General features: G+C 38.7%; 1 protein-coding gene across 3 annotated transcripts; it reads left to right on the plus strand.

Annotated features, from left to right (window-relative positions):
* Positions 1-983: 983 nt before the first annotated feature.
* On the plus strand, positions 984-25,184 carry LOC119014947 (microtubule-associated protein homolog maph-1.1-like). Of its 3 annotated transcripts, XR_005073119.1 has the most exons (16): positions 984-1,133; positions 2,701-2,733; positions 11,613-11,645; positions 12,755-12,811; positions 13,196-13,234; positions 13,406-13,423; positions 16,755-16,787; positions 17,897-17,953; positions 18,338-18,376; positions 18,549-18,566; positions 21,854-21,886; positions 22,996-23,052; positions 23,435-23,473; positions 23,646-23,691; positions 23,782-23,924; positions 24,079-25,184. XR_005073119.1 is itself a non-coding variant. In XM_037090405.1 (15 exons), the coding sequence occupies exons 1-14, from the start codon at positions 1,073-1,075 to the stop codon at positions 23,898-23,900; spliced, it is 636 nt and encodes a 211-aa protein (XP_036946300.1). In that variant the 5' UTR covers positions 984-1,072; the 3' UTR covers positions 23,901-23,924; positions 24,079-25,184. The 3 variants fall into 3 exon arrangements, 2 of the variants coding, with proteins under 2 accessions (XP_036946300.1, XP_036946302.1); XM_037090405.1 differs by lacking the exon at positions 23,646-23,691; XM_037090407.1 differs by lacking the exons at positions 11,613-11,645; positions 23,646-23,691.
* The last annotated feature ends 246 nt before the right edge of the window (positions 25,185-25,430 follow it).

Here is a 25,430-nt window from a genome sequence, read left to right on the forward strand (position 1 = left end):
TCGAAAGTAAAGAGAGTTGTGTGCATAAGCCTCTTGTTTACAAGTCAACAACACAAGCGCCACCAGCTTTTTGCATCTGGCACAAGTGCAGAACATACACACTACTGTGGAGTAGGCAGCACGTCGAAGCGGTGTGTTTCCATGCAACTCTTCTGCCAAACAAGAGGCAACGGAGTGGTCGGAGAGTGGTCAGATAAGGCAGTTGGAAGTCTGGGCGGTGTGTGGGGGCCTTAAAGTTACTACCTGCTTTTTATTAAATTATGACAGGCCGGCCCAAAAATGTGAGTGGGCCCACAAGGCATTGCCCGGTATGCCAGATGGCCAGTCCATGCCTGGTGGACTGATTGAGGCAGGGTGACAGACAGGAAACTAGATACAGGGCGAGGAAAACAAAGATTGTAAGAACACAAAGCCAAGAGGGAATACTGCTTTGATTTACCCTATAATCCTGATGAAATAGACAACATAATTTTAAAATGAGCACAGTTGAGGACTGACTGGTTGGTATTGTAGGCATGGTTGCCGGCGCTGCAGCACTTCATGTATTTTTTTTCTTCTCAAGGGAACCCACTATGCTAAAAAAAACAACTAGATATCACTATGAAATGTTCAAAGTTTTATTACTTACACTAAGTCAATTACAAGTTTTCTGAAATGTAACCATATCTGAATCAGCAGAAAAAGACCTTGTGGTGAATTCGTAGCACTTTCTTGGAACAGTGTTGCAACTTTAGTAGCATGTTTCTCATTTAAAGCCTATGGACAAAATGAAAAACATGAGAATGGCACAAAAATACATTTTAAATGCAGATCAGACTTTTCTCTGTTTTTTTTAAAGAAAAAATTGATGTATGTCTACACATGTATGGTAGAAGAAATAATACAAACCAGGTTGGGCTCCGGGCCTGTACAAGCCCCTCTGGCAGGCTGCCACATTCAGTCTGTTGCTCACTGGCAAAGATGACTCACAGCAAACAGTAAGGAGACACCAGCTGAGGGTTTGCTTTGCTGTCTGCGCCACAGAGTTGTGCCCGACAGCTACACAAGTTTCTCAACAAGTTAAAAAGTAACCATGAAGTTCTGTTTGTGGATAGTTTTATTTCTTTTTCTTCTTACTGGAGCATTAACACAAGGTAAGCTCCTTTCGGGAAACGGCTGGTGGTGCTATTTTGCGGAGAATAAAATATTTTATTTGACCATATTCATAAACTCTGATTCTTAGTTTTTCAGTGAGATCTTTTTTGTCAGCATTTGGAACACCATCTGGAACACAGTATGCATGCTGAAAACCACAAGAGAGAAGTATTTTTAGTCTGAGGAATGGAAAAAGGAAGGATAACATTAGATTAAAATGACATCACTTGGCCCAGACAGTCGAAAGCCTATAGCCTGAAGATGAAACCTGAAGACTTAACTTCCTTTATCCAATCAGTAATGACTGTCCCCTCACCATCGCAACCACCACGATCATCTCCCCTTCCTCCCTGGCTGTCTGAATCTCTGTGAACCAATAGATCGGTGCTACAAGCAGCAGAGAGAAAACATGGAAAAAATCTCTTCACCCTGATGACTTTGTCTACCACCACCTCCTCTCTGACTTTATCTCAACTGTATCAGCAGCCAAATCTACCTTCTCCAATGTCTGGTAGACAAAAAACTCTGTTTTAAAATGGAAAAACAGTCAAAAACACATAAAATGATTCCATAGAGCTGATAAAAAAAGAAATGTTTAATGGACTGTGAAACATCACCCAGCTATCCAGTTTCTTTTTTTGGGAGAAGGTAACCTTTAAAAATGCTCCTGTTATTTTGTACATCCATGTTGTTGGGAAATATATTATGAATTATTCTTGTGAAACTGTAAATGGGTATTTTTCCTTAGATTATAATAAAAATCTATAATCATTGCATCCCTAATACACAGCAGACAATCATAGTTAGAGTCTAGATTCTGAAATAAGTGGACACTGTAGCAGCTACAGAGTCATACATTATTCTTTAGGTGATGGTGGAGACCAACAAAACAGCTAAAAAAAAGGTGAGTGAACAGTGGGATAACATTCATCAGGCTGCTACAACAACAGCTCCAAATTTACACTAGTTTTGCTCAGAGTATGTTGGATGTGTAAATAAGCACCTCTTTTTCTAACACGTCAGCCAGCACAACTTTATGAGGTGATATGTCAATGTTGTGATCAACATTTTTCACCATTTTCTGACATGTTACTGTCCAAAAAACTGTAAACTGGATAAATGGAGAAATCAACAGTTACAATGACAATGATAATAATGGTTTGTTGCATCCCAAGAAGAAGCTCTTCTGCTGGCTGTATTTCACAATATACACTGTAACACAGTCTCCTGGGCAGAAAGCATTGTCAAGTTCTTTCCTGTGGGGAAATGATACACTAGTTTCAGAGGTGACTCATGCCTCAAAGCTGCTCGGTGTATCAGTCAGACTGTCGTGCCATCAGCAAATATCATTTATGACTCCCCATGACACCCAAACACAGAACACTCGGGCTTCCTCTATGGGGGAAAAACACAGCATATTACAGTAGTGACTGGTGATTGTAGAGTCATAGGTACTGAGCTGTAGGTGTTCAAAATGATCTAGAGCTCATTTAATGGAGAAAGGAAGTGATGGTGTTGATTTATGATTTATATTATATAAGAGTTCATTTTGTCTTCCTCATACAGATTTTGACCTGTCTGATGCTTTGGATGATGTAGGTAAGTGACTGTCAGTGATGGAGCAGCATGATGATGATTCATTAATGTATGGTCCACGTATCTTTTCATTTCTCATTATACACTATTGAGTGGTGGGAGTCAGGATTGGCTGATATGTTGAAATATTTCCTATTGGCCACCATCTGCCCAGCAACCAGTGACTGATAATATATTTGTGCCGGTGTGTGTGTCCACCAAAGGTAACAGGTTTTAGTCTAATATATAAACAATACATAACTCACATAATGTAAAGAGAGGAGAGAACATTATACAGGATTTCTGTATTAAAATTGGATACTTAGATTTTCCCAAATATTTCCATGGTGGTCCAGTTTACCTTGTCTGCAGACATTTGTGACTGAATCATGCCAGACAGTAATTCATCAGCTGTGGTGGCTGTTTATTGTTGTGCTCACTACCAGTGAAGCAAACTTGTGTTACTGCTAGGTGAATCAAAACTGTTCTTGTTTATTCACTCCAAAAAGCCAGATCACTACATTACTTATAAACTAGAGAGCAATGACACACACGTAGGCTGTGTTTGAATTCAGGTGAACCTCTAACTCAACTCATCAATCAGCAGAGCACTCTTGTGGAGTGTATTGAGAGATGACTGGGTGGAGCACAGGTACAGAGATGTTTAAAGGCTGGAGAAGGAATTAATTTCTTAAACTTTCAGGGTTAAAAAGTAGATTTTTTGCCATATACTGTTTGCACCTCACAGTCTGAAAAAGTTATTTTCACTTGATTCACTTGACCAGTCGCACAACCCTATAGAGAATCCACTCAGCATAGGCATTGCACTGTAAGGAAGTATTGGAACAAGCAGGTACAAGGTTGATCTGATACAGCAACACATACCTTTAAAGTACCTGAAAGGAATAAGTGTGGAAGTTCAGTCTTAACTTTGGAAACTTTGGAAAGGTTGACCGAAGTTATTCTCAGCTTTACCTAAAGTTCCCTGTCATATTGGCACCATTGTCATAAGACTGCCCTCTACAGTCTTCAATATGGGCATAGAATACTGCCATAAATCGCACGCGCATTAAGAGTCGCGTGCGCACAAATCAAACATCCGCACGCACATTTTTTTCCCCCAGCGCTTTTCCATGCACTAGGGAGCTATCTTTTATCCTGCATCTCTGCCCCCTGGCACAATATTGTGGCCTGCCAGGAGAAAAACAGCTGGAGCTGCCAGAGTCTACAGAGTCGCAATACTTTCCCCTGCTCATGCGCAAGTGAATTTTTTTAGTGGGCGGTTTTTAAGCGTATTTGCCAATTGGACAGCAGGGTACCGCAACACCACTAGGACAAAGGGGACAAACCACACAGCCCCTGAATGCCTGAATGACATGTATTGTGATTTGGTGTCTTGACTTGAATGTTTGCAAAATGTCACACAGAGCAATGAACTTCAGTATGTTTGTGTGAGTGCTGTCTTTTCTTTCCTCCATCATTGACATTAATCCGATAAAATGCTGATCATTTTTTGGATTAGGGTTAGGGTAACTTGGACCCTGTTGCAAACAGACATTTTTTATTTTGGTTTTGTTCATATTCTCGATCTAGACTACTTCTTTCTCCCTGAAAATTATAAATGTACTATAAAAAAAACAAGAAGAATAAAACAACAACAATAACAATAACAACAACAACAACAACAACAACAACAACAATAATAATAATAATAATAATAATAATAATAATAATAATAATAATAGATATAAAGATAGAAGGCCAGGCTATAGAACTCCAGGCCGTAGCGTAATTTTGGACCGCTGGATTTTAAACTCTATAATCTCTCATGTAAATACCCAGCTGAGGGATGAATGCATTCATTATATATATACATATATATATATTTTTTGAAAAAACGAAAACAATTAACTTACAAGTAAATACAAATAATCACAAAAAAATGTAACAATGAAACCCCGCAAAATGATGTGCGGTCATTATGACCGCTTAGGCCGAAATGAATAACATACCATATTTTCTTTGTTTTTTACGTACTTTATATAAAAACTATTCTAGATTAAAACACATTCAAAGTTATTGCACATGTACATTTGAAAACGGTCAAAATGACCATCTTGGCTGCTCTCGTGCTGGACTCTGCTAGCTGCTCCGAGCTGAGCCGGCTGTATATATGCAAAGCCTCCTGTAGGCCTGCTGTAGATAGACAATGAAGCCAGTACATTATAATTGAGAATGTTCTACCTGCTCTAATAGCCTATGCACACAGGTCTTATTACAGGCTATAATATCTTTAACCTAAACTTTACTCAGTAGGCCTATGGGGAAAATTTGATTTATTTGTGATTAAAATATGACGATGAGGACCTCAACGATTGGCCTTCCTTTCCTTCACAAACTACGTTGAAATTGCATCTGTAACAGCCCAATTTTCAAAAAATCCCCTGAACCCCCTTAAAAAAGACTATACGGGCAGTGATGCCGGTATCTGACCACTTCTCCAGTAATGAGTAATCTAACACGTTAATATTTCAAAACCAGTAATTAGATTAAAGTTACTTATTCAAGTCACTGTGCGTTACCATCATTTTTGTCATTCTTAGTAAAAAAATATATTTTTGCTTTCTTCTCGCGTCTCGGGGAGTGACGTCACGTCTACAAAAAGGCACATTTTCAGCACGAGGACAACTCACGTCTAACACCATGCATCGACACAAACACAACAATGGAGGGAGGAGAGAGATGCGCGTTTTCTAGCTGGAAATACAGTCATTATTTTGAGTTTGTCAGCTAAAGATGAGAATATTAAGGTTGTTGTACACTCTGTGCTGGCGACAAAGTACTATCAAGCTTCAAATGAGTTTAAAAGAGTAATCAGTAATCAGATTACTTTTTCAAGGTAACTGAGGGTACACTGTCTGCGGGGCTAAAGCCCCGGATGTTTTGCACTCCTAGCGATGCAACTGTGTAAGCCTATGTCCAGATGCAGATGTGTCTCATTATAGTAGGGTATTTCTCTATATGGGAGAAGCTTTTATTTAACTCTGAACAAATCTTATGCTCAGCAAAGATGGAAAAATATACTATAACCAACTTATTATTACTGTTTAAAAGAGTTATAGAGAGAAAGTTTGGTCAGATTCTTAAATATGAGTTTGCTACTCAGAATTTGCAAATCGCTTCCTAGGGTTAGGGTTGTGTTGATCATTAGAGAAAGAAAAACAGATGAATTATCTTCTCTAATTTTTTTTATTACAGAAAAAGCTTTTCATTGTCACAAGGGTCACAATTATGACTTTCTATGAACAGTGCAACAATCAATTCAGCTTGCATTTCAACACATTGTGGTATAAAAGTAAACAAAAATAACATAACAGTGATAAATGAAATCACGGCAGTGTATCATGGAAGTGCAACATAGTAAAGGTGCTGAATACTATGCACTGTAATTTAAGAAAAAGCCGCTCTTAATCAATGATAAGAATAAGACATCAAACACAAAATCCTCCTTGGTCACAAACATGACTTCCTATGAACAGTGCAATGACCAATGCAGCTTGCATTTCAAAACAATATGGAAGTATGTAAAAATGATAATAAACAGATTTGTTTTTCTTTTAATGTCATTAAAGAAAAAGCTGTTCTTAGACTGAATAAGCCTTCAAACTTAAAATCCTCCTCTTATGGGGTAATAAGCAATATGTCCCTGAGACAGAACAAAACAACAACTTTATGCTACACAGTGCTACCCTACTTTATGCAGCTTGCATTTCAACACATTGTGGTAAAAAAGTAAACACAAATAACATAACAGTGCAATATTAAATCATGGCAGTGTACCATGGAATGCTCATGGAATATGCAAATTCTTGTGTAAGAACAGGAGCTGGTCGACATGCTCTGGTGTGAGTGCGCTCCGTTGGGCAGTAGAGAAGACTCTTTCTGCAGAGACACTGGTGGCCGGAATACAGAAGTATTGCTTGCCCAACTTGGAAAGTAGGGGATACATCACCTCATTTTTTCTCCACCAGCTGAGAGGGTCCTCAGAGAGAGGAATTGGTGGAGCACCACAGAACTTGCTAACCTCTTCCTCAGCTTTAGCATAGGCAGAGATGGGCTGCTGAGCTCTGGCACCAGCAAAGGTAGTCCCCAGGAGGTTCTCCAACAAGGAGGATAGAGCTCCTCTCTTAGGAGGAGAGGGGCACTGGTTCTGCTCCTCTGTGGAGTGGCTGTCCTCTGTGTTGCATTGACTTTCATCTTCTTTCAGTCACCTGTTGCTGTAGGTAAAAACAACAAGAACAGATCACCACAGCAGCCTCACTTTACATTGCCATATAATGTCAATATCTCTAATCCTAACCACATAAGAATTAATAAAAAAAAATAAAATAAAACAAATCAAACCATAGATTAGGCTACCTATCTGTTCAATATTGTGTTGTATTATGCATTAATTGTGTGTTCTGCTGTCAAATGTATCAATTCAACAAAGTAAGTCAGTGAGCCTAAAATCTTACAATAATGTTACATACAATAAAATAACATTTACATATGAGTGTAGTAGCATCTTTCATTGGCTTGAGGGCCTTAACTAAATCCTCTGCGTTGGAGCTATCTGTCTCATTGAGAGTACATATATCAGATTCTCCTTTCCTCACCTGGGGAGAGAGAAAAAGCAGCGCAGACAGCAGGCTGCTGTTCCAAAAAACGATCCACCATCTACGTACGCACTGTTCCACCTGGTGCTGACGTCTGTTATGAGTTTGTGGCACGGCAGACCCAGCAGCTTCTGCTTTTCCTCTAGCTGGTGCTTCGGTGGAAAAATGAAACAATTCGTCTTATCCTAGCCAGGAGCCTGGACACAGAAGGCAACTTGAGCGCTCGCTGACAAGCCAGGTTTAAGGTGTGGGCGTAACATCTCAGATGCACAAGTCCTCCCAGTTGGGCAGCAGTGACCATGTTAGCAGCATTGCCTGTGACTAAAACTAAGTCTTTTTCATTCAGATGCCATTCATCTGCTACCCTTTTCAACAAGTCGGCCACATTTGCGCCGGTGTGACTCTCGTACATTGCTCTTGTTTGGAGCACAAGTGACACAAGCTGCCATTCATCGTTGATGAAATGCGCGGTTACGGTAACGTATGACACTGTGGCAACTGATGTCCATGCGTCACACGTTATAGCTACCCTGCCCGCTTCCATCAAAGTGTCCAAAACGTTTGATTTGGTTTCACTGTACAGCGTTGGTAGTGCTGTGTCTGTGAAGTATCGCCGAGAAGGTATTTTGTATTTCGGCTCCAGCGTACGCACCATGCCCCGAAAGCCCTCGTTCTCCACAACTGAGTATGGCCTTAAATCCATTGCAATAAATCTTGCAATGGATTTAGTAATCCGTTTTGCCCTTTTTGAGTTCGGTGGCAGCTGTACTGCCTGATCAATTGTCCTCTGGCTGGAAGTATCCGAAGTATTTGATTTGAATTCCACAGACCTTGCAAACGGTGTAAGTCTTGTCCATCTTGCCTCCAACCTCATAGAATCCAAAATGCTGCCATACGGCAGCTTTTAAAGAAGCCGGTGCAGGTCGTAGGAGTCTAGCCCTCGTCATTGCAGCCATTTTGTTGCCGCTTAAACTTTTATTGCATGTAAACAACTCGCACGTGTGTTAGGTGCGCATGCGTGTATAGCAGAAAATCAGCAGGCCAGAGCGTAGAGTTTTCTGTTGAGCGCCACAGCAGGCGCACAGAATATTGCAGCAGGCAAACTGATTAAAAAATTTAATTTTAAAATTCCGATTATGAACTTATTTGAATCGAGACAGAATCGTTCAAGATAGAATCGAAATCCATCGGAGAATCATTTTTTTTCCGACCCCTAATTAATAACCTACAGACCCGGCTTCTAATTGAGGCCGGCTTTTATTTACGCAAACTTGTATCTAGACCTGGTCCAGTAGAAAACAGCGTCAGATTGATGTCAATGATGGAGGAAAGAAAAAACAGCACTCAGACAAACATACTGAAGTTCATTGCTCTGTGTGACATTTTGCGGACATTCAAGTCAAGACACCAAATCACAATACATGTCATTCAGGCATTCAGGGCTGTGTGGTTTGTCCCGTTTGTCCTAGTGGAGTTGCCGTACTGTGCTGTCCGATTGGCGTATATGCTCAACCATTTATATTTGGGGATACAGTGGTGATTGGCATGCCCCCAGGCCCGCCCCTTACTGACAAAAACCGCCCACTAAAAAAATTCACTGGAGCACCAGCAGGGGAAAGTATTGCGAGGACTCTGCGCATGCTCAAGCTGTTATTCTCCTGGCAGGCCACAAAATTGCGCCAGGGGCAGAGATGCAGGATTACAAATAGCTTGCAAGTGCATGGAAAAACGCTGGGGGGGAAAAAAATGCACACACGGTTGTTTGATTTGTGCGCGTGCGATTTATGGCAGTATTCTATGCCCGTAATTCAAATGGGATGCTGCGCTCTCCTTAGGATGAGGGTTGAAAGGTTTTCTCCAGTGGACACTTCTGCCTCAAGGAACCTGGGAAAATTTTGTTTTATTCGTGGGGTGTCCTCAACTGCAACAAGTAGAATGATGACTAACAGTTGCTCTTTATGGCTCAAATCAGGGGTGCAATCCAAAATGATTAGGGGCTTTCACCAATGCAATCAGTAACTTTATTTTGAATGTTTTTCTTTAAGGGGGATGTATGATTAACTTGTGTTTCCATGTCAGCAACATGCTGCTTCAATACAGGATCAAATTTGGCCATGAGCTCTACTTCTTTTAGGAAGTTGCTAATATTTGGTTCATAGGGGAACCAGTTTGAGAGCAATATTTTGCTCTGCCAGTGACTGTATGATGGCCACCAACCTGGTCAGGACACCACGCCACCTCCTCCTTTCAGCCTCTATTAGTGCCATTATTGTTTGGCCCTTATCAAGACTAGTCTCAAGTTCTTTCCATGAGGTCATGTGCTTACAATGATCCGGACTGTTCTCATGACTTTTTAGTATGTCACTGCAATTTTCCCAGTCTTTGAGTCCATTACCGATGAGTTTGTAAGTTTTCTGTGAGAACAGCTTACAACAGAAGCACTATAAACTGTTGTTTTTGATGGAATATACCACCCAGCTTCTCTTGAGCCTTTCTCCATTCATTATTTGTTGAAGTAGTGATGATGGCAACTTCTCCCATCTTCTCTTTTTGGAAATTCAAAGTCTGATGTTAGCTGATATGGCCCTCTGCTGACTAACTCCACTCTTACCTTATCAGACAGGGATGGCCAGTCAGCAGGGTCCAAATGTGCTGCCTCATATGGGAGGCCGTTTTAACATTTAATAGAACCACACTCCTATCTGTAATTGCATTTTAGATAGCCATAATAGCATTTCTCCTAGTCAAAATTGTATTCTCACTAGTCAGAATGGTAATTAAAGATATCCGCGATAACATTCTTACTAGTAGAAATGTTAGTTCAAGATATCTACGACTTTGATTGTACTGGTCAAAACTAAATTTAAGATATCTAAAAATCCTTAAAAAGTATAAGTGGCCGTTTTAACATTTAATAGTTAGATTGGATATGTATTGCGGATATCTTTAATTCAGTTCTTCCTAGTCAAAAAGAACATTTCAGATATCCACAATGACATTCTTCCTATCCACAATTGTCATTTTAGATATCCACAATGACATTCTTCCTAGTACAAATGACGTCACTTTTGCCATTCATGTGTATTGGGCTTTCAATTTCAGACATCCACAATTACATTCTGGATATCTAGAATGAACATTCTGGATATCTGCAATTGAATTCTTACTAGGAAAAACTCCTATTTCAGATATCTTCAATCCAGTTGTTACTAGTCATAATTTTCACTTCAGATATGTAATCTTCAGAATGTAATCTGCAATACATATCCAGTCTAGCTATTAAATGTTGAAAGTGCTTGCCATAGCCTTGTGTCCTTCAGGATGTGTTGACTAAGTGTCATCAGGCTGTTGAAAAGTGCATGCTGTGCTTGTTCCTTCATCTACAAGCAAATCAAACACACATGCAAACATAGATATTAATCCTTCAGTAAGTTCACACAGTGATTTACAAATAACAGCACATCAGGCAATAAACACATCTGAAGCATAAATTATGAATAACCATAGTATTGTTCAGTAATGTAACTGCAGCTGTAACATACAATTATGTAACTCACCTGCTTCAAGCTGACTTTCAGAGGTGGGTGGTGTATTCAAAAATAGAGTTCATTCATACTGTTCAGTTTGTCATGTCATTCCATTTCATTTTCAGAGTGCATTTTAACAGAGTAGATTCACTTATTACTGTCCAAGCAAAAAAAAAAAAAAACAAAAAAAAAACCAACAAAAAAAGTTGAAGCTGCAAGCAGCAATGAACAGGTCCTCGCAGTCCATGCACATCGGGGCATGCTGCCATTGGGGTTTGCCATGTATATATATTCAGGACAAGACCCTCTACATATTTGAGCAATTTGGAGTAGATGGCAAATTGTATGTGGAAGTTATAATGACTTGATGGTTTTATTGTGAAGCATGAAAATGTATTGCATCACCAAGGCCACCAGGTGTGACGTAGAGGTGAAAGCTTTTGATAAGTTTTGTCCACAGATGCTACTTGCAAAGCAGACAGAACAGGACAAACAACTGTTGCAGCTTGCAGCAGTTATTTGCGTAACATTTATAATTACCTTATAATAAAAGATTCACTACCAGTTTACAATAAACAACACAGAGTACAGCCTGCACCAGTGGCGCATTCAAAATGATGTAGAGCTGGTTTAATAGAGAAAGCAACTGATATTCACTGTCATGTTGTCTCAAGTTAAACTGATTTGTAATGGAGTTCATTTTGTCTTCCTCATACAGGTCTTGACCTGTCTGGTTTTTTGGATGACTTAGGTAAGTGACTGTCAGTGACTGAGCAGCATGATGATGATTCATTAATGTATGGTCCACGTATCTTTTTATTTCTCATTATACACTGTTGAGTGTTGGGAGATAGGGTTGGCTGATATGTTGAAATATTTCCTATTGGCCACCGTCTGCCCAATAACCAGTGACTGACAATATGTCAGTATGTATATTTGTGCCAGTGTGTGTGTCCACCAAAGTTAACTGGTCTAACAGTCTAACATATAAATGATATAAACTCCCATAATGCCAAGAGAGGAGGGATTGGGTACTTAGATTTTCCCAAATATTTCCATGGTGGTCCAACAAGAGAAATCCACAGGTTTACTCAAGGTAAGGGCGTGTTTCATTTGGTGAGGAAGGAAATTAGTGAGTTAGACTAAACTTAATTAATGTGAATCAAACTTGAAAAGTTTACCATGTCTGCTGACATTTGTGACTGAATCATGCCAGACAGTTTTTCATCAGCTATGGTAGCTGTTTAGTGTTATGCTCACTACCAGTGAGGCAGACTTGTGTTACTGCTAGGCAAATCAAAACTGTTACTGTTTATTAACGCCAAAAAGCCAGATCACTACATTACCCCTAAACTAGAGAGCAATTGCACGCACATAGGCTGTATTTGAATTCAGGTGAACCTCTGACTCAGCTCACCACTCAGCAGAGACACTGGTTCTCTTTTCTTTTCCCTCTCTCCTCTCTGTAATGTTACATCCATGAAGTAAAGTACACCTCCAGCTGCAGTCAGCAGACCATATTATGGTCATTTAATTTAAATCCCCTTTAAATTTGGTCTCATTTACCGACTTCCTTATCTTGAGTGACAGGCAAATAGGGTACAATTAGGGGGGTGGTTGAGGTGGTTTGGTAGGTCTTAACCATGACTTTCCCCCAGGAGTCTGGGGTTGGCGTCCTTGGTGTGACTGAGTCACAAACACTGATTAATTTTGCTAGTTACTGCTATTATTTGCTGAGAAAGAGGATTTTTTCCTTTTGGTCAAACTACTTCAGGTGAACTCTAAGGTGGCATTGTTGCTGGATATAAATGTTAACTTGCTGTCAGATAGTAATTGTACTTTATTGTTTTTGTTTTTTAGTCCCACCAACTCCTGCAAAACCCAAAGAGCAGCCCAAGCCTCCAAAGCAGCCTGATGGTTTGTATCCTTTTACCTGTTGCAGAATAACGTCTATTTTTACAAAGACAGGCTTTACTTGGAAGCATCTGATTCTATTTTTTTTAACAATATACTTTCTGCAGTAACCTAAAATACAGCTGTGGCCTGTACATATGCAAGGATAAAAGTTGTACCAATATATCACGCTGTGGTATCAAGGGTATAGTATAGTATATATCAAGGTATATTTTACCTGTTTTCACCATTGCTTGTTTCAAGGTCTCACATCTAAATTTAACTCCGATCTGGTAGCTGCTGTCTGCCCATGCAACATTGTATACAAACTTTACCAATTATACTGTTCACTGCAACGCTCTTAAAAGAGTATCAGCTGGATACCGTTTGTGTATACATCTCTTACAGGTGGCTTTGGACTGGACCTGGAGGATGCATTTGGCCCAGGTAAAGCTGTTGCAGTGTGAAGTTTTAATTGTTGATGCTTTCATGTTTTTAATGCGTTACAATTTATATATTAAAGTGCAAATATGATTCATGCTTTCTATTTTAACAAAAAAAAAGTAGAGAGCATAAATGATATGCTATGACACGTTGTGTTTAATATTGTTCCCACAGAAAAACCCACTGGAGGAGGTGAGTCCATAAACCTTAATTTAACTCCGATCTGGTAGCTGCTGTCTGCCCACGCAACATTGTATACAAACTTTACCAATCATACTGTTCACTGCAACGCTCTTAAAAGAGTATCAGCTGGATACAGAAGCAGTATAAACTGTTCTTGAGCTCTTGAGCCTTTCTCCATTCATTAATTATTTGCTGAAGTAGTGATGATGGCAACTTCTCCCATCTTCTCTTTTTGGAAATTCAAAGTCTGATGTTAGCTGATATGGCCCTCTGCTGACCAACTCCACTCTTACCTTATCAGACAGAGATGGCCAGTCAGCAGGGTCCAAATGTGCTGCCTCATATGGGAGGCTGTTTTAACATTTAATAGAACCACACTCCTATCTGTAATTGCATTTTAGATAGCCATAATAGCATTTCTCCTAGTCAAAATTGTATTCTCACTAGTCAGAATGGTAATTAAAGATATCCGCGATAACATTCTTACTAGTAGAAATTTTAGTTCAAGATATCTACGACTTTGATTGTACTGGTCAAAACTAAATTTAAGATATCTAAAAATCCTTAAAAAGTATAAGTGGCCGTTTTAACATTTAATAGTTAGATTGGATATGTATTGCGGATATCTTTAATTCAGTTCTTCCTAGTCAAAAAGAACATTTCAGATATCCACAATGACATTCTTCCTATCCACAATTGTCATTTTAGATATCCACAATGACATTCTTCCTATCCACAATTGTCATTTTAGATATCCACAATGACATTCTTCCTAGTACAAATGACGTCACTTTTGCCATTCATGTGTATTGGGCTTTCAATTTCAGACATCCACTATTACATTCTGGATATCTAGAATGAACATTCTGGATATCTGCAATTGAATTCTTTCTAGGAAAAACTCCCATTACAGATATCTCCAATCCAATTGTTACTAGTCATAATTTTCATATCAGATATCCAAAATGCATAACTATGTCATTTTGAATATCCAAAAATACATTGTGACTAGTAAAAATGTTATTACAGATATCCACAATGGCATTTTTACTAGTCACAATGTATTTTTGGATATTCAAAATTACATTCTGGATATCTGGAATAGTTTTTCATTTTGGATATCTGAAGTGAAAATTATGACTAGTAACAACTGGATTGAAGATATCCGAAATAGGAGTTTTTCCTAGTAAGAATTCAATTGCAGATATCCAGAATGTTCATTCTAGATATCCAGAATGTAATCTGCAATACATATCCAGTCTAGCTATTAAATGTTGAAAGTGCTTGCCATAGCCTTGTGTCCTTCAGGATGTGTTGACTAAGTGTCATCAGGCTGTTGAAAAGTGCATGCTGTGCTTGTTCCTTCATCTACAAGCACATCAAACACACATGCAAACATAAATATTAATCCTTCAGTAAGTTCACACAGTGATTTACAAATAACAGCACATCAGGCAATAAACACATCTGAAGCATAAATTATGAATAACCATAGTATTGTTCAGTAATGTGACTGCAGCTGTAACATACAATTATGTAACTCACCTGCTTCAAGCTGACTTTCAGAGGTGGGTGGTGTATTCAAAAATAGAGTTCATTCATACTGTTCAGTTTGTCATGTCATTCCATTTCATTTTCAGAGTGCATTTTAACAGAGTAGATTCACTTATTACTGTCCAAGCAAAAAAACCAAAAAAACCCCAAAAAAACCCAACAAAACAAATTGAAGCTGCAAGCAGCAATGAACAGGTCCTCGCATTCCATGCACATTGGGGCATGCTGCCATTGGGGTTTGCCATGTATATATATTCAGGACAAGACCCTCTACATATTTGAGCAATTTGGAGTAGATGGCAAATTGTATGTGGAAGTTATAATGACTTGATGGTTTTATTGTGAAGCATGAAAATGTATTGCATCACCAAGGCCAGCAGGTGTGACGTAGAGGTGAAAGCTTTTGATAAGTTTTGTCCACAGATGCTACTTGCAAAGTTTGGTCCAAATTGGTCAAATGGCCTAGGAGGAGTTGGAAAAAGTGCATTTTTAATTTTGGTGATTTTGCGAATGGAAATTTACCGCGAAAGTTGGTATGCCCTACATTACACAATTAAGCTGAATTTAGGGAACAGGTAAATACAAGGTTTAAAAATGTCAGCCATATTATGTGGGAGTTACTTGGCACCACCTGCTGGTCATTTTTGGTGTGTGAGTTACAGGAGCAAGTCTATACCACTCCTATGAATTTCATTGACATAATAGAACTATAACTAAATGGTGTGGGCACTGTGGCAAATATTTAATTAGACTACCACCAGAGTGCCACCTAGTGGTGGATTGATAACAGTTTTGTCAGCTGTCCTCAGGAGGGCATTGGCAAACATTGTACCAAGTTTTGTTTTAATCCGACCAACCCATGTGGAGATATAAAATACTTCAATCTAGAGAGCGCCACCTAGTGGTCATTGGCCAAAATTTTGCACAGAGCCTCAGTAGCTCATGGGGAAGAAGTCACCTGAGTTTCATGTCATTGAGACAGACCAATGTGGAGATATGCAACACTTCATGTTTTGAGCAAAATGTACAGGAGGTTGTTATTTAATAACTTGAGTATTGTTAAGAATATCAAAACTCTTTTAATAAGTTTTTGTCAGGAGAATTCACAGATGAAGTGTGCAAAGTTTGGTGCAAATTGCAAATCACCTGGGAGGAGTTGGAAAAAGTAGGTTTGCGACATTTCGCGAATTTGCAGAAACAACGGTAGGCGGAGATGGGGCCTGTATTACAAGATTCAGCACAATTCAGTGAACGCGTGGATATAAGGTTTTTGAATGTGCGACAAAGTATATGTGAGTTATAAGCCAAACTGCACTTTCCTTGATTATAGTGACACCTAGTGGTGAAAATGGAGGACGACTATAGATTATGACATTTTTCGGAAGGTGTAACGTATTTTACACGTTTGGTGATTTTTTGGGTATGTTCGGGCAGTGAAAAATGTGATAATTTGCGACAAAAAATCCTCACTACAAAAACAATAGGGACCTCGCAGGTCAAGAGCTGCTCAGACCCTAAAAAACTACAGCAGACAGAACAGGACAAACAACTGTTGCAGCTTGCAGCAGTTATTTGCGTAACATTTATAATTACCTTATAATAAAAGATTCACTACCATTTTACAATAAACAACACAGAGTACAACCTGCACCAGTGGCGCATTCAAAATGATGTAGAGCTGGTTTAATAGAGAAAGCAACTGATATTCACTGTCATGTTGTCTCAAGTTAAACTGTTACAGACGCTGTTGATTTGTAATGGAGTTCATTTTGTCTTCCTCATACAGGTCTTGACCTGTCTGATTTTTTGGATGACTTAGGTAAGTGACTGTCAGTGACTGAGCAGCATGATGATGAGTCATTAATGTATGGTCCACGTATCTTTTTATTTCTCATTATACACTGTTGAGTGTTGGGAGATAGGGTTGGCTGATATGTTGAAATATTTCCTATTGGCCACCGTCTGCCCAATAACCAGTGACTGACAATATGTCAATATGTATATTTGTGCCAGTGTGTGTGTCCACCAAAGTTAACTGGTCTAACAGTCTAACATATAAATAATATAAACTCCCATAATGCCAAGAGAGGAGGGATTGGGTACTTAGATTTTCCCAAATATTTCCATGGTGGTCCAACAAGAGAAATCCACAGGTTTACTCAAGGTAAGGGCGTGTTTCATTTGGTGAGGAAGGAAATTAGTGAGTTAGACTAAACTTAATTAATGTGAATCAAACTTGAAAAGTTTACCATGTCTGCTGACATTTGTGACTGAATCATGCCAGACAGTTTTTCATCAGCTATGGTGGCTGTTTAGTGTTATGCTCACTACCAGTGAGGCAGACTTGTGTTACTGCTAGGCAAATCAAAACTGTTTCTGTTTATTAACGCCAAAAAGCCAGATCACTACATTACCCCTAAACTAGAGAGCAATTGCACGCACATAGGCTGTTTTTGAATTCAGGTGAACCTCTGACTCAGCTCACCACTCAGCAGAGACACTGGTTCTCTTTTCTTTTCCCTCTCTCCTCTCTGTAATGTTACATCCATGAAGTAAAGTACACCTCCAGCTGCAGTCAGCAGACCATATTATGGTCATTTAATTTAAATCCCCTTTAAATTTGGTCTCATTTACCGACTTCCTTATCTTGAGTGACAGGCAAATAGGGTACAATTAGGGGGGTGGTTGAGGTGGTTTGGTAGGTCTTAACCATGACTTTCCCCCAGGAGTCTGGGGTTGGCGTCCTTGGTGTGACTGAGTCACAAACACTGATTAATTTTGCTAGTTACTGCTATTATTTGCTGAGAAAGAGGATTTTTTCCTTTTGGTCAAACTACTTCAGGTGAACTCTAAGGTGGCATTGATGCTGGATATAAATGTTAACTTGCTGTCAGATAGTAATTGTACTTTATTGTTTTTGTTTTTTAGTCCCACCAACTCCTGCAAAACCCCAAGAGCAGCCCAAGCCTCCAAAGCAGCCTGATGGTTTGTATCCTTTTACCTGTTGCAGAATAACGTCTATTTTTACAAAGACAGGCTTTACTTGGAAGCATCTGATTCTATTTTTTTTAACAATATACTTTCTGCAGTAACCTAAAATACAGCTGTGGCCTGTACATATGCAAGGATAAAAGTTGTACCAATATATCATGCTGTGGTATCAAGGGTATAGTATAGTATATATCAAGGTATATTTTACCTGTTTTCACCATTGCTTGTTTCAAGGTCTCACATCTAAATTTAACTCCGATCTGGTAGCTGCTGTCTGCCCATGCAACATTGTATACAAACTTTACCAATTATACTGTTCACTGCAACGCTCTTAAAAGAGTATCAGCTGGATACCGTTTGTGTATACATCTCTTACAGGTGGCTTTGGACTGGACCTGGAGGATGCATTTGGCCCAGGTAAAGCTGTTGCAGTGTGAAGTTTTAATTGTTGATGCTTTCATGTTTTTAATGCGTTACAATTTATATATTAAAGTGCAAATATGATTCATGCTTTCTATTTTAACAAAAAAAAAAGTAGAGAGCATAAATGATATGCTATGACACGTTGTGTTTAATATTGTTCCCACAGAAAAACCCACTGGAGGAGGTGAGTCCATAAACCTTAATTTAACTCCGATCTGGTAGCTGCTGTCTGCCCACGCAACATTGTATACAAACTTTACCAATCATACTGTTCACTGCAACGCTCTTAAAAGAGTATCAGCTGGATACAGAAGCAGTATAAACTGTTCTTGAGCTCTTGAGCCTTTCTCCATTCATTAATTATTTGTTGAAGTAGTGATGATGGCAACTTCTCCCATCTTCTCCTTTTGGAAATTCAAAGTCTGATGTTAGCTGATATGGCCCTCTGCTGACCAACTCCACTCTTACCTTATCAGACAGAGATGGCCAGTCAGCAGGGTCCAAATATGCTGCCTCATATGGGAGGCCGTTTTAACATTTAATAGAACCGCACTCCTATCTGTAATTGCATTTTAGATAGCCATAATAGCATTTCTCCTAGTCAAAATTGTATTCTCACTAGTCAGAATGGTAATTAAAGATATCCGCGATAACATTCTTACTAGTAGAAATTTTAGTTCAAGATATCTGCGACTTTGATTGTACTGGTCAAAACTAAATTTAAGATATCTAAAAATCCTTAAAAAGTATAAGTGGCCGTTTTAACATTTAATAGTTAGATTGGATATGTATTGCGGATATCTTTAATTCAGTTCTTCCTAGTCAAAAAGAACATTTCAGATATCCACAATGACATTCTTCCTATCCACAATTGTCATTTTAGATATCCACAATGACATTCTTCCTAGTACAAATGACGTCACTTTTGCCATTCATGTGTATTGGGCTTTCAATTTCAGACATCCACTATTACATTCTGGATATCTAGAATGAACATTCTGGATATCTGCAATTGAATTCTTTCTAGGAAAAACTCCCATTACAGATATCTCCAATCCAATTGTTACTAGTCATAATTTTCATATCAGATATCCAAAATGCATAACTATGTCATTTTGAATATCCAAAAATACATTGTGACTAGTAAAAATGTTATTACAGATATCCACAATGGCATTTTTACTAGTCACAATGTATTTTTGGATATTCAAAATTACATTCTGGATATCTGGAATAGTTTTTCATTTTGGATATCTGAAGTGAAAATTATGACTAGTAACAACTGGATTGAAGATATCCGAAATAGGAGTTTTTCCTAGTAAGAATTCAATTGCAGATATCCAGAATGTTCATTCTAGATATCCAGAATGTAATCTGCAATACATATCCAGTCTAGCTATTAAATGTTGAAAGTGCTTGCCATAGCCTTGTGTCCTTCAGGATGTGTTGACTAAGTGTCATCAGGCTGTTGAAAAGTGCATGCTGTGCTTGTTCCTTCATCTACAAGCAAATCAAACACACATGCAAACATAGATATTAATCCTTCAGTAAGTTCACACAGTGATTTACAAATAACAGCACATCAGGCAATAAACACATCTGAAGCATAAATTATGAATAACCATAGTATTGTTCAGTAATGTGACTGCAGCTGTAACATACAATTATGTAACTCACTTGCTTCAAGCTGACTTTCAGAGGTGGGTGGTGTATTCAAAAATAGAGTTCATTCATACTGTTCAGTTTGTCATGTCATTCCATTTCATTTTCAGAGTGCATTTTAACAGAGTAGATTCACTTATTACTGTCCAAGCAAAAAAACAAAAAAAAACCAAAAAAAACCCAACAAAACAAATTGAAGCTGCAAGCAGCAATGAACAGGTCCTCGCAGTCCATGCACATCGGGGCATGCTGCCATTGGGGTTTGCCATGTATATATATTCAGGACAAGACCCTCTACATATTTGAGCAATTTGGAGTAGATGGCAAATTGTATGTGGAAGTTATAATGACTTGATGGTTTTATTGTGAAGCATGAAAATGTATTGCATCACCAAGGCCACCAGGTGTGACGTAGAGGTGAAAGCTTTTGATAAGTTTTGTCCACAGATGCTACTTGCAAAGTTTGGTCCAAATTGGTCAAATGGCCTAGGAGGAGTTGGAAAAAGTGCATTTTTAATTTTGGTGATTTTGCGAATGGAAATTTACCGCGAAAGTTGGTATGCCCTACATTACACAATTAAGCTGAATTTAGGGAACAGGTAAATACAAGGTTTAAAAATGTCAGCCATATTATGTGGGAGTTATTTGGCACCACCTGCTGGTCATTTTTGGTGTGTGAGTTACAGGAGCAAGTCTATACCACTCCTATGAATTTCATTGACATAATAGAACTATAACTAAATGGTGTGGGCACTGTGGCAAATATTTAATTAGACTACCACCAGAGTGCCACCTAGTGGTGGATTGATAACAGTTTTGTCAGCTGTCCTCAGGAGGGCATTGGCAAACATTGTACCAATTTTGTTTTAATCCGACCAACCCATGTGGAGATATAAAATACTTCAATCTAGAGAGCGCCACCTAGTGGTCATTGGCCAAAATTTTGCACAGAGCCTCAGTAGCTCATGGGGAAGAAGTCACCTGAGTTTCATGTCATTGAGACAGACCAATGTGGAGATATGCAACACGTCATGTTTTGAGCAAAATGTACAGGAGGTTGTTATTTAATAACTTGAGTATTGTTAAGAATATCAAAACTCTTTTAATAAGTTTTTGTCAGGAGAGTTCACAGATGAAGTGTGCAAAGTTTGGTGCAAATTGCAAATCACCTGGGAGGAGTTGGAAAAAGTAGGTTTGCGACATTTCGCGAATTTGCAGAAACAACGGTAGGCGGAGATGGGGCCTGTATTACAAGATTCAGCACAATTCAGTGAACGCGTGGATATAAGGTTTTTGAATGTGCGACAAAGTATATGTGAGTTATAAGCCAAACTGCACTTTCCTTGATTATAGTGACACCTAGTGGTGAAAATGGAGGACGACTATAGATTATGACATTTTTCGGAAGGTGTAACGTATTTTACACGTTTGGTGATTTTTTGGGTATGTTCGGGCAGTGAAAAATGTGATAATTTGCGACAAAAAATCCTCACTACAAAAACAATAGGGACCTCGCAGGTCAAGAGCTGCTCAGACCCTAAAAAACTACAGCAGACAGAACAGGACAAACAACTGTTGCAGCTTGCAGCAGTTATTTGCGTAACATTTATAATTACCTTATAATAAAAGATTCACTACCATTTTACAATAAACAACACAGAGTACAACCTGCACCAGTGGCGCATTCAAAATGATGTAGAGCTGGTTTAATAGAGAAAGCAACTGATATTCACTGTCATGTTGTCTCAAGTTAAACTGTTACAGACGCTGTTGATTTGTAATGGAGTTCATTTTGTCTTCCTCATACAGGTCTTGACCTGTCTGATTTTTTGGATGACTTAGGTAAGTGACTGTCAGTGACTGAGCAGCATGATGATGAGTCATTAATGTATGGTCCACGTATCTTTTTATTTCTCATTATACACTGTTGAGTGTTGGGAGATAGGGTTGGCTGATATGTTGAAATATTTCCTATTGGCCACCGTCTGCCCAATAACCAGTGACTGACAATATGTCAATATGTATATTTGTGCCAGTGTGTGTGTCCACCAAAGTTAACTGGTCTAACAGTCTAACATATAAATAATATAAACTCCCATAATGCCAAGAGAGGAGGGATTGGGTACTTAGATTTTCCCAAATATTTCCATGGTGGTCCAACAAGAGAAATCCACAGGTTTACTCAAGGTAAGGGCGTGTTTCATTTGGTGAGGAAGGAAATTATTGAGTTAGACTAAACTTAATTAATGTGAATCAAACTTGAAAAGTTTACCATGTCTGCTGACATTTGTGACTGAATCATGCCAGACAGTTTTTCATCAGCTATGGTGGCTGTTTAGTGTTATGCTCACTACCAGTGAGGCAGACTTGTGTTACTGCTAGGCGAATCAAAACTGTTACTGTTTATTAACGCCAAAAAGCCAGATCACTACATTACCCCTAAACTAGAGAGCAATTGCACGCACATAGGCTGTTTTTGAATTCAGGTGAACCTCTGACTCAGCTCACCACTCAGCAGAGACACTGGTTCTCTTTTCTTTTCCCTCTCTCCTCTCTGTAATGTTACATCCATGAAGTAAAGTACACCTCCAGCTGCAGTCAGCAGACCATATTATGGTCATTTAATTTAAATCCCCTTTAAATTTGGTCTCATTTACCGACTTCCTTATCTTGAGTGACAGGCAAATAGGGTACAATTAGGGGGGTGGTTGAGGTGGTTTGGTAGGTCTTAACCATGACTTTCCCCCAGGAGTCTGGGGTTGGCGTCCTTGGTGTGACTGAGTCACAAACACAGATTAATTTTGCTAGTTACTGCTATTATTTGCTGAGAAAGAGGATTTTTTCCTTTAGGTCAAACTACTTCAGGTGAACTCTAAGATGGCATTGATGCTGGATATAAATGTTAACTTGCTGTCAGATAGTAATTGTACTTTATTGTTTTTGTTTTTTAGTCCCACCAACTCCTGCAAAACCCAAAGAGCAGCCCAAGCCCCCAAAGCAGCCTGATGGTTTGTATCCTTTTACCTGCTACAGATTAACACCTATTATTACAAAGACAGGCTTTACTTGGAAGCATTTTTCTATTTTTTTTAACAGTATACTTTCTGCAGTAACCTAAAATACAGCTGTGGCCTGTACATATGCAAGGATAAAAGTTATACCAATACATCATGCTGTGGTATCGAGGGTATAGTATAGTATATATCAAGGTATATTTTACCTGTTTTCACCATTCCTTGTTTCAAGGTCTCACATCTAAATATAACTCCGATCTCGTAGCTGCTGTCTGCCCATGCAACATTGTATACAAACTTTACCAATCATACTGTTCAATCATACACTCTTAAAAGAGTATCAGCTGGATACCGTTTGTGTATGCATCTCTTACAGGTGGCTTTGGACTGGACCTGGAGGATGCATTTGGCCCAGGTAAAGCTGTTGCAGTGTGAAGTTTTAATTGTTGATGCTTTCATGTTTTTAATGCGTTACAATTTCTATATTAGAGTGCAAATATCATTCATGCTTTCTATTTTAACAAAATAAAAAGTAGAGAGCATAAATGATATGCTATGACACGTTGTGTTTAATATTGTTCCCACAGAAAAACCCACTGGAGGAGTTGAGTCCACAAACCTCAACTCAAACATGTTTGTCTGATCTGAAATGATACTACTACAGTTTTACTTTGACAGTATTGTCATTTCTTCTATGTCTGAATGAATGTAACTTTGCCTCAGCTTGCCTGAAAGATCTGGACCAAAAGCTGAACAGAATCATTGAGAATCAAGAGAAGCTGCTGAAACTGCTGGAGCAGCAGCGCCCTCGCAACGCATCTCGCTTTTGGTCCACACGCTGAGTGTGGACATACAGGAAGACATCTGTGAGTAGAAAATTATTTTCCACATGTCTTTGTCTTATTTTGAACAAATAAATGAGAATAATGATTTTAGCAGATCACTCCACCATAGAAGCAGATTTCCTTTCATCCATACTCTCTGCTCACTTTTACTGACTGAACCTTGCTTTTGTTTTAGACCTGCAGAGGACAAGTCACCAGGGTGATGATGACTGGTGGGGGAATCTCAGTTTGAAGATTCTTTATTAAACTTCAATAAATTAATAAAGCATTATAAGCATTAACTGTAAACATTTGTGTACATTCATGTGGATTGAAATGAATAGTAAACCAAAAGCGGTTACAAACTGAGGGAATGAGTCTCCCTGGTGGGGTGCAGAGTGATTGCAGGAGAGAACACACTTGCGGAGACAACATTTGAACCTAAAGCTGAACAGAACATTTAACCTGACAAGCACAGACAACATTGTTAATGCATGGAATCACAGTTATAGCAGAATGGAGCCCTTGTTAATGCTGTAAGTGCCACTGGTGCTATTCCAAGACATCTGATGCATTAATGAATATCAAAGAAACAAAAGTGGTCTGATGTTTGCAAAAATGTATCAACATTCAGGTTAGCAAATGTTATTCACAAAGCAAATTAACATCTAATGCACAGGGCTGACTTAGAAGAAAATCTGGTGATGCTGATCAAGTCCCAGATGTGAAGAAACATATTGTTTGGCGACAGTTTGGAAGAAGAGCATTGTGTCTTTTTGGCAAATTTTAGCTTAACTTAGCTATATTATTTTGTATTGGCACAACAGAAACTTAGAGGAAAGAAGTGAAAAGAAACACAATTCATGTTTGACAATGTAATTTTAATGAAATTCAATAATGCATCTTGATGTAGTTTTCTGTATGAGGCCTTTTTAAGTGACACAGAAGGAAATCCTGATAACAGTAACTATGGTTTCATTTCATTAAAGGCCTGAACATATGACTTAGTGATATGACCTGTTGTGGGTGATTGGACCTCCCCTGTCTGTGTGCATGGACTCTGCACAGACTTATACATTCCCTCTGGCAGCCCTTTCAGCTCTGTTGCACAAACTGAGTCTGTCCCAGCAGCTCCCAACAGTGTCGATATCTACATGATATCAAGTATGCAGTTCGGCACGATGTTAAAGTGCTCATGATGCTCAAGTTAAATACATAAATGATTAAAATGCCACTAAATGCACCAAAAATGATAAAATAAGTAAATGTTAATAAAATAAAGGCGTTAATTGATTTAAAAAATGTGACATGAGTTGATATTTTCCTTACAGTTTGTTAAATTCTTTTCTATTTTGTTCTCTGTATGGTAAAACAAATGAAGTAAACAGAGGGATAAACAGTTATTAAATACAGGAGCAAATCAAATGGAAAAATCAATTAATGTCTAATTTTATAAATGTATCACTGCCTAATACCAATTTTACAGCAGCACATTTTGAAGCACAAATTGAAGTAGCAATTAAAAAAGAAGGAGAAGGGCGGCACCCC

Source organism: Acanthopagrus latus, chromosome 24 (genome assembly GCF_904848185.1).
Source record: "Acanthopagrus latus isolate v.2019 chromosome 24, fAcaLat1.1, whole genome shotgun sequence".
Classification (NCBI taxonomy): domain Eukaryota; kingdom Metazoa; phylum Chordata; class Actinopteri; order Spariformes; family Sparidae; genus Acanthopagrus; species Acanthopagrus latus.

Coding starts and splice junctions, on each gene's coding strand:
- LOC119014947 (XM_037090405.1), top strand. CDS start 1,073: ATGAAGTTCTGTTTGTGGATAGTTTTATTTCTTTTTCTTCTTACTGGA. Junction 11,646..12,754: donor TGGTTTTTTGGATGACTTAG/GTAAGTGACTGT, acceptor TTTGTTTTTTAG/TCCCACCAACTCCTGCAAAA. Junction 21,887..22,995: donor TGATTTTTTGGATGACTTAG/GTAAGTGACTGT, acceptor TTTGTTTTTTAG/TCCCACCAACTCCTGCAAAA.